The sequence below is a fragment of the Budorcas taxicolor genome, chromosome 8 (genome assembly GCF_023091745.1).
Source record: "Budorcas taxicolor isolate Tak-1 chromosome 8, Takin1.1, whole genome shotgun sequence".
NCBI classification, from domain to species: domain Eukaryota; kingdom Metazoa; phylum Chordata; class Mammalia; order Artiodactyla; family Bovidae; genus Budorcas; species Budorcas taxicolor.
In genome coordinates, this window is record NC_068917.1 from 63,302,984 (window position 1) to 63,318,560 (window position 15,577).

The 15,577-nt window shown below is 44.6% G+C and overlaps 1 protein-coding gene across 2 annotated transcripts in view; it reads right to left on the reverse strand.

The window, feature by feature from the left end:
• GNE (glucosamine (UDP-N-acetyl)-2-epimerase/N-acetylmannosamine kinase) overlaps positions 1-15,577 on the reverse strand; it is a 39,003-nt gene continuing 23,426 nt past the window's right edge. For both annotated transcript variants that reach the window (XM_052644686.1, XM_052644687.1), the window contains 7 exons: positions 14,188-14,275; positions 13,246-13,456; positions 10,290-10,419; positions 9,735-9,956; positions 6,639-6,821; positions 3,848-3,964; positions 1-2,296 (listed from right to left, as the gene is read on the reverse strand). In XM_052644686.1, coding sequence (XP_052500646.1) covers positions 2,061-2,296; positions 3,848-3,964; positions 6,639-6,821; positions 9,735-9,956; positions 10,290-10,419; positions 13,246-13,456; positions 14,188-14,275 — 1,187 coding nt within the window. In that variant the 3' untranslated portion in view covers positions 1-2,060. The remainder of the gene's footprint in view (positions 2,297-3,847; positions 3,965-6,638; positions 6,822-9,734; positions 9,957-10,289; positions 10,420-13,245; positions 13,457-14,187; positions 14,276-15,577) is intronic.

A 15,577-nucleotide genomic window follows, 5' to 3' on the forward strand; every position in this document is an offset into this window, starting at 1 on the left:
TTAGCTAGTTGTAATAATTATGTTGGAATATATTAGCCTTTCCATGAATTTAATAAAAACTGAGATCTGGTTTTATAGATTCAGTACCATTCTTCCAAATACTTGGTATGAAACTTGATAGCAATGCAACTGTCTGGTATATACAGTAGTTGTAGATTTCACCAAGGAACAACAGATGCCCCTTCACAGTACAGACTGGCCCCAGACGCTGATGGCCAAGCCAGCAAGCTTCCTTCCCAGGAATCAACATGGAATGTTTCAGCCAGGACCTGGAGATTATTTCAGAGCTGACAGAGTTCTAGGAATCAGCCAGCCTATCTTTTCACATTAACCCACCAGGAAGGAAGGAATTCAAATACAATCTTGATTCCTTTACATGTGAACAAGTGAAATAATATGTTGTAGAAACCTTCAGGTTTTCCTAAAATAATAAATCTGAAAAACATATGCTAATTTATAGATTGTTTAAAAGTACCCATAAAAACCTGTCACTAGACGAAATACTATATTGGCAAAATTTCCACAGCATACAAGAATATTTTATTAAATTCACCACTGAGAGATAGTGTCAAGGATAAATCAGTTCATTTGCTACTGAGATATTCTTGTGAAAGCTTTCGGTAGCCTGGAGTAAATCAGAATGTATTTGCACTTTGGAAGATTTTGATATGACTAGAGGTTGTGTAGCTTAGCAGAAAAAGCACAGAGGGACCTGCCTCAAACCTTATCTTTAAGACTCATTAGCCATGTGGTTCTAGGCACACCACTTAATGACTTAGTTTGGGGCTCTATAAAATGGGAATTAAAACACCTACCTTACTGGTTGTGAGAATTTAGAATAATGTATATGAAGCACCAGGTTCAGAGCCTGGTACACAATAGGCACTTAATAAGTGGTGGCTATTAGTATTTCTTCCAGGTTGAAATTGATAGCAAGAACCTTGGCCTCTGCATCTTGACACCAATACAAACATGGAATCTCACTTAGCCAGAATCCAGATTCACAGATGTGGGCTCTAGGCAAAAGTGAAGTCGCTCAGTCATGTCTGACTCTTCACGACCCCATGGACCGTAGCCTCCCAGGCTTCTCCATCCATGGGATTCTCCAGGCAAGAATACTGGAGTGGGTTGCCATTTCCTTCTCCAGGAGATCTCCCCGACCTAGGGATTGAACCCAGGTCTCCCGCTTTGTAGGCAGACGCACTGTAGGCAGATGGTAAGTCTGAGCCACCAGGGCTCTAGGTATATAACACACAATAAACACTGCATTTATCAGTACTCCAGTCATATTCAACACAATGTGAAAAGCTACTGGAGAGAGAGGTGTCTGTTCTCAGTAGCAAAGATCCTTCTGGGATGGTTAATCTTTCAGAGACTGTAAGTCCTAGTGCCTTCTCAGCGGTCCTTAAGAAGATAAGGACAAGGTCACTAAGGCCACTGTAATTCAGACCTCTGATCTACAGTTGCTCAAGATTCTGAGAGAGTAATAGCAAATGACATCTTTCAGCAAGTAATGTACAGCAGTGAGAGATACGCCTGATGTCTTGATTGTGGCCATGATTTCATATAGATGTCAAAACTTACCAAATTGTGCACTTAAAAAAATACCTCAATAAAACTGCTTTTTAAGAGTTTACTTAAGCCTTTCGTGGTGAGATTTCCTTCCATTCCCTGACTGGATCCCTTTCTGTGTTCTGAATTTAGGGTCAGAGGAGGAAGGATTAATAACTCAAAACTCCAGTATCAAGGTCCCACCCCAAGCAAGGCCTGCAGGTCTGAGTGGTACATCTAGTAAATGGAGTCCTAAGGCGTCCTTGGCTACTGTTGTAGCTCCTTTTGGCACAGAAGAGTATGACAAGGTTTGAGCTTAAATAACCCCAGGAGGAGCAGCATCTACAAAATCAGGTTGGGAAAACTGACTTTGGAAGAGGAGACTAAAAGCAAAAACTTCTCTGCCGTAGTCACCTGCCAGATTGCCTAATAAGAAGTGCTCATCTAGAAGACAACCTGATTCCACCAAGGAGCTCTCGAGTCTCTGTCCTCGTGCATTCCTGGGAGGCCTAGTAGATCCTGCGAGTCGTGTAGTCCAGAACCATGCTGGCGGCGCCGAGCAGAGCAGGTTCCACCAAATCTGAAACCACCACGTCCACGTCCTGAACCGAGGACAAGGCTTGCTGGCGGATGACGTCTTTGACAGTGTGGATGTAGTGACTGGCTAGGACTCCAGAGAGGATCACAAGGGAAGGATTCATAGTGTGGAGGATGTTCACAACCCCAAGACCTAAAGCCGTTCCAGCTACAGGAAAACAAAAATTAAAATAAGTTCTTGGGAGAGAGCCCAATCCAAAGTCAAAGGAATGTGAAAAAGGGCACTAGCCAGGAATAGTTCACCTATACAGCCTCATGGGAAGTAGTGCTTTTAAAGCTCTTTATGGACTTTCCTGGTGATCTGATGGTTAAGAATCCGCCTGCCAGTGCAGGGGACACAAGTTCGATCCCTGATCTGGGAAAATTCCACATGCCACAGGGCAGCTAGGCCCCTGTGCCACAACTACTGAGCCTGTGCTCTAGAGCCCGTAAGCCACAACTGCTAAGCCCATGCACTGCCACTGCTGAAGCCCGTGTGCCCTAGAGCCCACACTTCAAGAGAAGCCACTGCAGTGAAAAGCCTCACTGCAACTAGAGAGAGCCTGAGCAGCACCAAAGACCCGACACAGACACAAAAGGGAGCGGGAGACAGTGCCACACATGACCCAATCAGAAAATGGGCACAAGACCTAGACAGACATTTCTCCAAAGACGACATACAGATGGACAGTGAGCACACGAGAAAATGCTCAGCATCACTACAGAATGCAAATCAAAACTACAATGAGGTGTCACCTCACACCAGTCAGAATGGCCATCATCAAAAAGTCTACAAACAATAAATGCTGGAGAGGGTGTGGAGAAAAGGAAATCTTCTTGCACTGTTGGTGGGAATACAGATTGATACAACCACTACAGAGAACAGTAAGGAAGGTCTTTAAAAAATTAAATATGGAGAACAGTGGAAGTTCCTTAAAAACTAAAAATAAAACTACCACATGACCCAGCAATCCCACTACTGGGCATACACCCTGAGAAAACCATAATCGGAAAGACACATGTACCCCAGTGTTCCCCGCAGCACTATTTACAACAGCCAGGACGTGGAAGCAACCTAGATGTCCATCAGCAGATGAATGGGTAGAGAAATTGTGGCACATAAATATAATGGAATATTACTCAGCCATAAAAAGGAACTAAATTGAGTCAGTTGTAGTGATGTGAATGAACCTAGAGTCTGTCATACAGAGTGAGGTCAGAAAGAGAAAAATATCATATGTGAACATATACATATGGAATCTAGAAAAATGGTACTGATGAACCTATTTGCAGGGCAAGAATATAAGTGCAGACAGAGAGAATGGATCTGTGGAAACGGGGTTGGGGAGGGGAGAAGGTGGAACGAATTGACACGTATACACTACCATGTGTGAAACAGACAGCTGGTGGGAAGCCCAGCTTGGTGCTCTGTGATGACCTAGAGGAGGATGGGGGACGTGGGATATATATGCTTATGTACTTAGAGCTGATTGATAGGTGTACAGCAGGAAGTGATGCAACACTGTAAAGCATTTATACTCCAATTAAAAAATAGAAAGGCAGTGCTACCAAATACCTTGAATGCAATTCCTTGTTGCCTCAGTAAGCAGAAAAATTACCTCTGGACAGACACGACGGAGCACTGGTCCTGAGGCCAGCTGGGCACCTGCAGGAGCTCCGGGCTGCCCCCAGGCAGAGCTGCTCAGAGCTGTGTGCTCACCTGTTCTCAAGATGCTCTGGGCCTTCGCGTTGCCGAGTTTTGCAGCCTGGATGAGATGGAGTGCGCCCACAGCTTCATCTTTTGGCACTGACATCCCTTCCACCAAGAGCTGGTCTTCTGTTTGGGCAGAGGCGAGAAGGAGCAGCAGTCATTCACAAGCTGCGGCAGCCCCGTGGGAAGGCCACACTTAGAACTGTGTCTGTGGGCAGCAGGCCCCCAAGTGGGAAGATGATCATCTTTTTTCGCACTTTGCAGTCATCATAAATATCCATATACTACATCTGCCAAAGAGGCCTTTGCTGCCTGGTTATACATCATCCAAAACTTCTTTAACTAGAAAACCCTCCCTCGCTTCTCCATTCCGTATTAAACAGTCGTGAAGTGTTTTTTCCTGCAAATTACCAGCACTCCTCTGCATTCATCTCCTTCCTTGCTTGTCTAGCTGAGATGCAAGGCTGCTGCCAGTGCCCCACAGCAGCAGGAAGGCCCAGCGCCTCCGGAGCTGACGGACCTGGGTTCAGCTGTCAGCTCCGCCCCCGCTGGCTGCACTACCCTGCCCACACGCGTCACCTCCACGCGCTTCTCTTCTAAGACTAGGGTAACGATACCTACCCTAGCAGGATTCCAAGTGCTGGCCAGAGGAAATGCTAAATGAATGTAGTATTCCTGTGATCTACAGTCCCTGTCCTCTGCCCTGACACTGCCGAATCACCAACCTAGATCACTCTCCCTCCTCATCGGCTGTTACTCCATCTCTGATGGGAGAAAATCCCAACCAAGAACACAGTTACCTAGACAAAAGCTGGGGGCTTCCTATCTTCAGAGGCCCTCACAGCTGCCCTGCCCACTCTGCCAGTCCCCTTCAGGGCCCTTCTCAGCCTTCATCTCCTCAGACTGTCTCTCCCTGCCCCCACTGTCAATATCTCTGGCCTCTTAGGGAGAGGACACCTCCAGGCAGGAACTCCCTTTACTCTCCTGCCCCTGCCTCTAAACAGGGCTGTGTTCTCGCACCCCCGACCTGGGCTTTGCAGCTCCCTCTTCCCTGCCTCCCCAGGGCCTATACGGGCTCCTCCCCGATCCTCTCCTGTGTTCTCACACCCCCCTACCTGGGCTTTGCAGCTCACTCCTCCCTGCTGCCCCAGGGCCTTGTACGGGCCCCTCTCCGATCCTCTCCTGGGTTCTCAACCCCCACTTCTGCTCCCACATCTCCTTGCACCCTCGCTGTCTCCTCTCCGCCCGTGCGGGCACCCAGATGCCTCGCCCTCAAGGCATTCTTCCCTCCTAGTCAGGGTAGTTAGTTTTCTGCTCCCACTACCTGACCAAACTTCTTTAAGATGAGCATTTATCCCCATGGGGGCAAAAACTGATCCTTAGGGGCAAAAAAATTTTATACAGAGAATACTTAAATAACCAACGTTTCTGTGGTATTCAAGTTTCATGGGGTGGTATGACTAGGAAAAAGTGTCTAAGCATTTAGACTTCTTAGTGGGGCTGATGATAAAAATGAGGTGGAAAATCAACACTGTTTTCATGGCTTCAATTGGGGTCCTTCCTCAGGGTCAAACCAATGAACCTGCTGGTTGCCTTCTGCTCAGCACTTGACACTACCCTCCACTCTCTCCCTGAACCACTCCCTCTTTGGTTCCTGTGGCTTTACCCTTTCCTGGTTTTCCTCCCTGCCTACCAGTACTGATGTTTCACAGAATTCCACCCTCAGTTCATCTCACTCCAAGGCTCATTCGCAGGCTTAATAACTACCTCAATGCCAAGGATTCCAAGTCCAGCCCCGTCACCTCTCCTGAGCATCAGATCCCTGTGGCCAGCTGCCTTCTTTCCATTGCTCCTGCACATCCCACTGGTTCCCAACCATCATCTTCTGCCAGACTCTATTCCTTCTCTTAGATTCCCAACCACAGTTACCCAGCCAGAGAACTGCAAGTCATACAGAACACTGTCCCCCTTAAAGCCATCCTCCACTCAACTATCATTGTCTTCCTAGAAAACAAGTTTTGTGAACAACCTAAAATTCAGATCTGTCTTTTCCCTAAAGTTTTTTAGTGGCTTCTCCATTAGCTGCTGGTCCTGGCAAACCTCTGGCTACACTGTACCCTGCCTTGCCCTTATGCAACACCACCTCTGTTTCCTATGCTTGGAAGTGCTGCCTGGCTCATCCGAACTTGCCTCAGTAATTTTATTTACCCTCTGACTTTCCACCAGACAGCCCAATGCTCCCTTCCCTGTATGGAGAGGGCAGGGAGGGGACACTGGTGTCCTTCCTATATGCGTGTATGTTCCTTGGCCATCATTCTCATTGCACTCGACACACCATATTATAATGATATTAAATGATTCCCTTTTACATTAGACTGGAAACCATCCTGATATTTATAACATGTCCAGAAACAACTGTAATTCAAAAGACCGCTCAGACTTGAAAAATTGTATGTTTATCCATTTACTTCTCCATTAAATCTGTATTAAGCTACCCAACCTGTGCTAGGGGTTGAGAAGACAAAAATGAAAGAAATCTCCCCTGCTCTCCTGGAGCTCAAGACCCTAGTCCCTGTCCACTGCTGGAGAGGAAGAGTGTTAATAGGGGTCAGTACCAGAGAGGCTTTGAGCTTCAGTATGCGGAGTCCTGATTTTCCGCTTCAGTATGCGGAGTCCTGATTTTCCTCTAGAGAGTGAAAAGCTTGAAAGTTCTGGCTTCCAGCATTCAGCTCTTTTTGGAATATTTACTTTGAAAATATCTACCACTTGGCTATTTATCCCTCAGATGAAAGAAACCCACCATCATGTAGCTTTTTTGCTTCCCTCTGCAAGGCCATTCCAGAGGCATATGCTTCAATACACCCGTGGCTTCCACAGGAACAGTCAGGCCCATCCAGGGACACCACAATGTGGCCAAGCTCTGCAGCACAGAAGGAGCTGCCGTGGATCAGTTCATGCTGGTGGACGATCCCCCCGCCGATTCCTATAGTGAGAGACGACAATCACTGAAGTGGCTCTGCACCTGAAACAGAAACCTGAGCTACGGCGATGCCTCCTCTGTTAGCAGACTTTGGAATGTGAGGTCCTGTATGGTGCCTACTTCCTTAAATAGCTAAAACTTGACCAAGTACCAAAACTTCATCTGGAATCCTTTTGGATGGAAATGTTTAGTGATCTCTGATGCCCTGTGTTGCATCTGCTTGGAGTCACTGATTTCAGCTTGGTTCTCACCAAGGTCTTATCTGGCACTCAAGTAAAAGCCAGCAGCCATGGGAGCACGTTGCCCAGAGGCAACCTTCAACAAGGAGAGACAGGAGCCAACAGATGTAGTGGGCAGCTCTGGGTGGATTCTACAGGCTTCCAAGGTAGCTTTGATAATGCATCTTCTAGTGGTTCTCCTGCTCTGCTCCACTCTTCCCACCGCCTCAGTCCTGTGTCTCAGAATCACCTCCAAAATAAAGTACCCACACCAAACTCCTTGCCTCAGGCTCTGCTTTGGGGGAAATCCGAGATAAGATAATCTTTTTAAAAGGTTTCATATACCACCTGCTTTTTTTTTTTTTAACACCTGCTTTCTTAAACAGAGCAGTTCTCCTGGGTTTCCTTACCCTACTGCTCTCCACCCGGGTGCCCTTTCCCAATAAAATCTCTTGCTTTGTCAGCACATGTGTCTCCTCGGACAATTCATTTCTGAGTGTTAGACGAGAGCCCGGTTTCGGGCCCTGGAAGGGGTCCCTCTTCCTGCAACAAATGGCAACTCTGGCGCGGACTCTTCTTCGCTGAGACTGACATCCTGACTACTCGGGGTACTCAGGGGCCAGCTTGCCTGCAAATGGACCAGACCCAGCGGCCGCAACTGGGACCCTTTTGTCCCTGGTCTCCTCCTGATGTGGACAACTGGCCAGAGTGCCCTGACTGGTAAGGAACAAGAGACTTTATTGACGTCTCTCCCCTTCCCTCTCTCTTTCCTCTCCTTAACCCTTCCTATCCTTCCCTGTTTTTCTAGTCCCCCAGTCCTGGATGCAGGAATCTGGTCAAAGGGCCCTTAGCCTGAGCTGAGGGTTGGAGACATCACCTTCTCTTGGCAGAGAACTCGAATTCTGGTTCTGGTCTGGTCTGATTTCTGGTAGGGCCGAGTTCCAGTCCTCCCTTCTCTGGAGGCCCAGGGAAAAGTCCCATAACGCCTGGGCATCTGTAGGTGGCAGGAGATGTCTGTAAGGCCACCCCTTTTGCCCCCTCTTTCCCGCCTCCTCCCCTTCTTTCAACCTGGCTTCCTTTCCTCCCTTGAAATCTTTGATGTTAGTACTTGGATCTGAAGTTCTGTGTCTCTATAGGAGGTTTTCTGAGAGACTGTATTCTTGTATTTAAGGGCTTCCCTGGTGGTGCAGAGGTTAAAGCGTCTGCCTGCAATGTGGGAGACCTGGGTTCAACCCCTGGGTTGGGAAGATCCCCTGGAGAAGGAAATGGCAACCCACTCCAGTATTCTTGCCTGGAGAATCCCATGGACGGAGGAGCTTGGTGGGCTACAGTCCACGGGTCGCAAAGAGTTGGACACGACTGAGCAACTTCACTTTCACTTTCTTAAACAGAATATTAAATAGTTTCGGCTCTTCTTAATGCCACCTTGTCTAAAAACGTATCATTCAATAATTATGAATATCAGTGAATTTTTTTTGTCATGGAGCTGAGGAGTTAGAAAGGGCATTTGGCCTTAATAGGTGTTGCATTTTAGAGCTGCCCTCTCTTACTTTCTGTAGCACCTGCTCCTCAATCTGCACTCCTCTAATTTGCAGGTTATTACTGGAGAAGGAAATGGCAACCCACTCGAGTATTCTTCCCTGGAGAATCCCATGGACAGAGGAGCCTGGCAGGCCATGGCCCCTAGGGTCGCAGAGTCGGACACGACTGAAGTGACTAAGCATGTACTCCTCTGAACTAGGAAATGATATCCAAGCTGTTAAATTGTGTCTGAGACTAAGTGCGTGACCCGTTTAGGGAGGGAGTCTGACGTGGAGGGAGTCTGACGTGGAGTTGAAGAGCACACAGGGTTTGAAGGGAGAAATGTGAGACCAAGTGTTGCCTCCAACACTGACTAGCTGAATCTGTTTCCTCATTTAAAAAATGAATTGGAACATTAGCAGAAGTGACAAAGTAGGAAGTCCAGAAGTCCACCCCTCCACTAAAGCAGTGATAAACTAGCAAAAACTGTCAGAATCAACTTTTTTTGGAACTCTGGAAACTAACCAAACATTTACAGCAGATGGGAATTGAGAGAAAACAGCTGAATCTTAGAGATTTCTGGCATTTTCTGGTCCCATCACCCCTACCCTTCACCTCCCAGCTTGGTGATGGCCATGAGTAACAGCCTACATTCCCAGTGCGGATGGCAATACTGGAGGGAGGAGAATGAACTATTCTCAAAACACTGTGGTGGTTTGTTTAGACCTGCTTGGTGGTTCCTGGAGGACTAGCTCAAAGGGCTGGTCTTTATCTCATCCTCCTCAGAACTCTCTAGCTCAAAGGGCTGAGAGGCTACCCAGGGGGCACTTGTCAAAGACATTTAAAGGCAAGATATACTTACTAGTTTCTACTGCTTAAGGCAATGGATGATAGTTGTGACAGACAATATACTAACCAAAGAGAGTGGGAAGAAAGGCTGGGGAACTAGCAATGAGAAGCTCTGTGGAATAAGGGCTTTGAAGAGCTCTGACAGTTCCTGGCAATTCAGAAGGTCACATTCACGCCCAGGGTCAGGCACATGCTCAGAAAAGACCTGGGTATTCTCAGCTCTCGCCTTCAGGCCTTACTGAAGCAGGAAGGGAAGGTGAAACTGCCTGAAGGTAAAGGCACGTGCCCAACACACACCGAGATCCGAAGCAGCCTTCTCTACTCTTACCTGTGCCTGTGATAAGTGTCACAAAGTTTTCAAGGCCTTTTCCTTGGCCAAATTTCCTTTCTGCCAGGGCGGCACAGTTGCCATCATTGTCTACCCACACGGGGAGATGCAAAGTGTCAGACAGGGGGCTTCTGAGGTCCACGGAGTTCCATTCTTGAATCAGTTTGGTTGAATGCAGCACAATTCCTTCCCGAGGATTTACACGGCCACCTGTGGAAATGCCTGAGCTCCACGACAAACACAAGGAAGATAATTCTGTTGAGCAATCTCAGAAGACTATGCTGGCTTTCTGGGCTTAGAACACAAACTATTCACCCAAGATCTCCTAAAACAAACATTACCAATGACTGCAAGGTAATGTAAGGCTAAACCTGTGCCTCCCCATAGACTGACAGTTCCATCAATACTTTTCACAATGTTTGCTGAGGGCCCACAAACAGGACTGGAGCCATCTACACACACGACAGTGACCTGATGTTCTGTGTCATGCATCAGAACTTAGCAAACTTTGTATATGGGAATGAACATGCTTGGATATGTAATTCACAATCTCACCTACTCCCAAAATTCTGCAGTTCAGTTTTACAGCTTCTGCTGCGGCTTCTACACACATCTGTAGGATTAGATTAATCCTCTCTTCATACGTTTTAGGGTTGAACTGAGTATACTTCTTAACTATTTCACCCTGAAAGAGAAAAACCAGATCTGTCTCACTGGTCTTAGCTGAGGAGTATACAGTGAATCTCTGACCATTATCATGATAAATCAGACATTGCTTTAGCACAGTACTGCAGACTCAGATGACTGCTTGGGAAGAGAGCCCCTGCTGGCCTGGGCCAGCCCTTGGTTACACGCAACTAGTTTCCAGGAAGCCAACCTGGCATATGGCCACTGAAGCAGTGACAACTCCACAGCCAACCAGATGGGCCCTCTCTTCTGGCTAATCCGCATCTTCACTGAAAGGTCATATTTTACTCTTTCAGGTTGATAAAATTCCCTTGTTTAAATACTGAAGCAACTAAATAAAAATGCCAAGTAAACTTTAATCATCTCCTATAACTGAAGCCAATAATGGTATCGAACCATGGTGTTTATTAAATTACAGTGCTTGGTGACATGTTTCAATACCAATCAGGCATAGTCCCTCCTAATTATTCTTGTTTTTAAATTTTTTTTTCTGTGCTCTTCCCACTTGTGTCTTCTAAGTAAATTTCAGAATAATGTTGTTAAACTTTAAAAAGCCTCACTGAAATGTTGACTAAAATTATGTTAAACTCAATTCAATTTGGAAACTCCTGGCATTTAAAAAATACTCAGCACTCCCATCCAGGAGATTTTTCAAGGCTTTCTATTTTATAGTTTTTAGATGTTCTTTATATAGGTCACATAGTTTTCTGGTTTAGATTTTTCTTAGAGGTTATGTTGTTCTAAATATGATCTCTTTTTCCATTCTTCTGTTACTAATGACTTAAAAAAAATTTTTTTTTTATTTTTGGCTGTGCTGGGTCTTCATGGCTGAGTGGGCTTTTTCCCTCGTTGTGGTGCAGGGGCTTCTCGTTGCAGGGACTTGCTGCAGAACACAGGCTCTAGGGCGCTATAAGGGCTTCGGTAGTTGCAGCTCCCGGGCTCTAGAGCACAGTCTAAATAGTTGTGGTGCACAGGCTTAGTTGCTGTGGCATGTGGGGTCTTCCCAAAGCAGGGATCAAACCCACGTCTCCTGCATTGGCAGGAGGTTTCTTATCCACTGAGCAACCAGGGAGGCCAATTAATGGCTTTTTATCCATTTACAAGGGTTAAAACTGTCACTAATGATTGTCATTAAAAATAAACCTCATTGTGCTTCTTGACCTTCACTGTGCATCAGAATCACCTGGACAGCTTTGAACAAATATTGATGCCTGGTCCCTACCCCCAGAGACTGGCATCTATCTAGTCTGGTGTGGGGGCTAGGCATCCATATAATTTTTTAAAGCTTCCATGTAACACTAGTAATGTGCAATCAGGGTTGACAAATACTCACCTACAGAAAAACTCAAATCTTTATCTGCAATTTCATATAAGTAAAAGTTATTGATACTTACATATTTATCATAATATCTAACCATTTTACTCAATTGTGTTATTCTACAAGCTTGTTGGTTTATTCATATTATCTATCATTTTTTTATCCTGTGCACAGTCACCATTTTTGCTGTTCATTCCTTGCTTTACTCCCTTCCTAACTCTGAGAATTATGTTAAATAATGTTCCAGAAAATATCCTTCTTTTCCATGTGATTTTAATGAGACTATCTTTAGACCTGCCACTATTGAGGGTGTTGGTCATTGATATGGAATGTATGTGAAGAACCCTGGAGAAGGCAATGGCAACCCACTCTAGTACTCTTGCGTGGAAAATCCCACGGATGGAGGAACCTGGTAGGCTACAGTCCATGGGGTTGCAAAGAGTCAGACACGACTGAGCGACTTCACATCATCATCACCATCATATGTTAAGAAAACATTTTTCTAGTAATATTTTTAAACTAATTTATTTAGTTTTTGGCTGCTCTGGGTCTTTGATGCTGTGGCACTTGGGCTCAGCAGTTGTGCACAGGCTTAGCTGCTCCTAAGGCATGTGGAATTTTCCTCGAGCAGGGACTGAACCCATGTCCCCTGCATTGGCAGGCATATTCTTGGAAGGAATCACCAAGGAAGTTCCCTATTAATACTTTTATAGGGAATTCCCTGGCAGTTCAGTGATCAGGATTCCACACTCTTACTGCCAAGGTCCTGGATTCAATTCCTAGTCAGGGAAATGAGATCCCACAAGCCACGCAGTGTGGCCCCCCAAAAAAATTTTTATAAAGGAGGCCCTTTGGCTTCACTAGATAAAATCATGTTTTGTTTTGCCTTTTTAAAAATTGATCTAAACGACTTTGTGTTTAAAGTCCTTTATATTTCTCATGGACTCCTGAAACGTCATACACCTATAATGTTTCAAAGATTTTTCTGGTAACTATTCTTCCTTGTCACATCATCAAAGATTATTTTATCACGGACGTTTTGGTGTTTTATAAAGGCTCTGTCAACGTTATGGTGCTGGTTTGCTTAAGAGACTGAACGTATGCTGAACTCAACTAAAATCATGATCCAGAGGAGAAGCAACTCCCCTCACCATCTGAAGATACCCTCCCCAGGGCAGTGAGAGTAATCAACATGCTCCATGCTCCAAGCTGTTACTGAGTATAGAATTTCAGGTCTCCTGCATGGTAGATGCCCTCTCTGGTGTCTAATGGGTCTCCCATTGTCAGCTCAAATCTACAAACTTGAATTCCTTGAGAATTTTACCTCTTTAAAATGTTAGTGATTAGTAAAATAGTAAGACAAGCATTGTAATGGACTTGTAAGTCAATACTACTGGCAAATGATTACAAGCTCTTATGTATGTTTATAGTCCCACCTTCCAACCATATTTTAAGAAAGTCAACTACTCGTGGGCTATAAAGTTATAACCTTAGGTGTTATTTTACCTTCATGCTGACTATTGCAACTCGGAGGTTCGTCCCGCCAAGATCAACAGCCAAGGCACTTAGAGTTTCAAGAATATGGTCAATATCTTGAGAGATGTTATCCTTCACAGGAGGAAAACAAAATTTCTTTTGTAGTGGCTCTTGAAGATCAATAGATTTGAGAAACTTCAAAATCCTTGGAACAGCATTTCCATCCCCATATATCTTTGAACTGCAATGTCCAAAAAGTCAACTAAATTAAATGTTTCTCTTGCACATATTAAATTATATGGAGGACATGGTATTATTGGAATCTGAAACTTCAGGTAATTCATAGTTTGGGCTTTTTCCCTTTAAAATATAAAATAATACCTGGATCTCTTCAGCAACACTTAATTAAGTACCTTCATATTATCAATGGAATATCTAAAACTACTGTTGATTGAAATACAACTGTTTCCAGCCTGAGATATCATTAATAAAATGCCAATAAGATCAAAGGAAAATTACCTCTTTTAAGCCAATATATCATAGTTTGGGATAATAAAAAAGTATTTTTTTCTTTTTATCTTTACTTCTATGGGGAAAAAGTTATTTTCAGAAAAAAAGTTTCAAGTAAAGGAAAACATCTTTAATTTGAAACAGAAAGGATAGTCTAAATTAAAATGCTGAAATGTACTGTTTTTAAAGAAAATCAGTTACATTATTTTCTAATACTTACATAAATTCAAAATAGGCTAAAGCAATATTTCCTGGTAGAAGTGCTACATTAATTAACTAAGACAAATAAATTATTCTCCACTGGAACCCTTGGTAGAGTCATAGCGGGTATTAACAAGCCCTATCTCACCAGCAGACAGGGACCCCTAAGAATGCAGAATGAGAATGCTGTTAGGATAAACAGCTTGAAAATAGTGCCCAAGGCAACTCCCCTTTTAAATCACTTTAAAAGTGCACACTCACCAAGGGTACTGTTTACCAAACTGAAGGTGCAATGCTTGCAATATTTTGTCTTGGGTATCAGCATCCCGGACGTGAAGGACATTCTCGCCTAGGTAAGTCCAGTGATGTCATGGTGATTCAGAAGTGGGAGAAACAAGAGAAGACAGAAATGAGCAGTGTGTCGTGCTCATCATTAGTCCTGAACCCAGAAGGCTTCAAACAAGTCGTCTTCTATTAGAGAAATGAACTTTTCTACTTTATACCTTTGCAAGCACTCTCAGCAATATTTCCATATATCAAACACTTGAGGGGCATAGATTCCTTTATTCCCAAAGAGAATAAATAAAACTTTGGTTTCTTTATTGAAATAAATAAGGTAATTAATCCAGTATCCACTTGTCATTCATAAAGTCATCCAGCACATCCACTCTCTCCATCTGCCCTGACTTCCATCTACTCAGCCAGTTGCTGGATCTGGTCAGGCCAGGGTATCAGTCAGTTAGCCAGTCAGCTGTTGATGCAGTCACATTCTCTCCATACATTTTCTGACCAATTTGAGGGAGTAAATACAGTGACAATGACATGTTTTTCAACAGACTTGGCTATGAGGAAGAGCAGAGCAGAAGGGTGGTGGCTGGGGAGAGGTGTGGGGTCAGAGAAGGGGTTGTTTTGTAGTTTTAACATAACAGAGGTCTAGGCATGTTTAAATGCTAAGGAAGCAACATGGAAGAGAAAGGATGACTGATAGTCCTTGCGAAGACAGGAGGGTGGGGCTTTAGAACACAGAAGGCTAAGCAATGGACAGGCAGGGGTGACCCCATACCCCACATACTCCAGTGTAAAGAAGGTAAAAAGGAAAGGATGGAGGGCATGTGTTTGTGTAAGTGTGGTGGCAGAAAGGACACACTGCTTTTGCTAGATGACCCTGGTGCCAAATCCAGTGTTCAATTCCCTATTCATGTCTTACTTGAACTTTCAGCATCATTCAACACCATCTCCTTGAAACTCTTTCTTTTCTGGGCCTTAATGAGATCACACTCCTGATTTTCTGGCAGTTCCTTTTCAGTCTTTCTTCCTGGCTCTTCCCTCCTCATCAGAAAGACTCCAGAGGTTGGTCTTGGGCTCCATTCTCTTCTCTATTTACATGTTCCCCCCTGGGTAATCTCATTTCATCCCTTGGTTTTAAATGTCAGTATCATTCCTGGCAGAGTGTGCCATTATCCTCAATATCCTTTGTACCAGTAGCAGAATTTTTAGTCTGACATCTGATCACCCAGCTAAAGATTATACACATTTTTCAGCTTCCCTTGGATGTGGCCATGTGACAACATTCTAAGCTGTAGGAAGAAATACTTGCAACTTCCAAGTTGTGCTTTTAGGGGGAAGGGTGTCTTCCCCTCTCCTCCTTCCC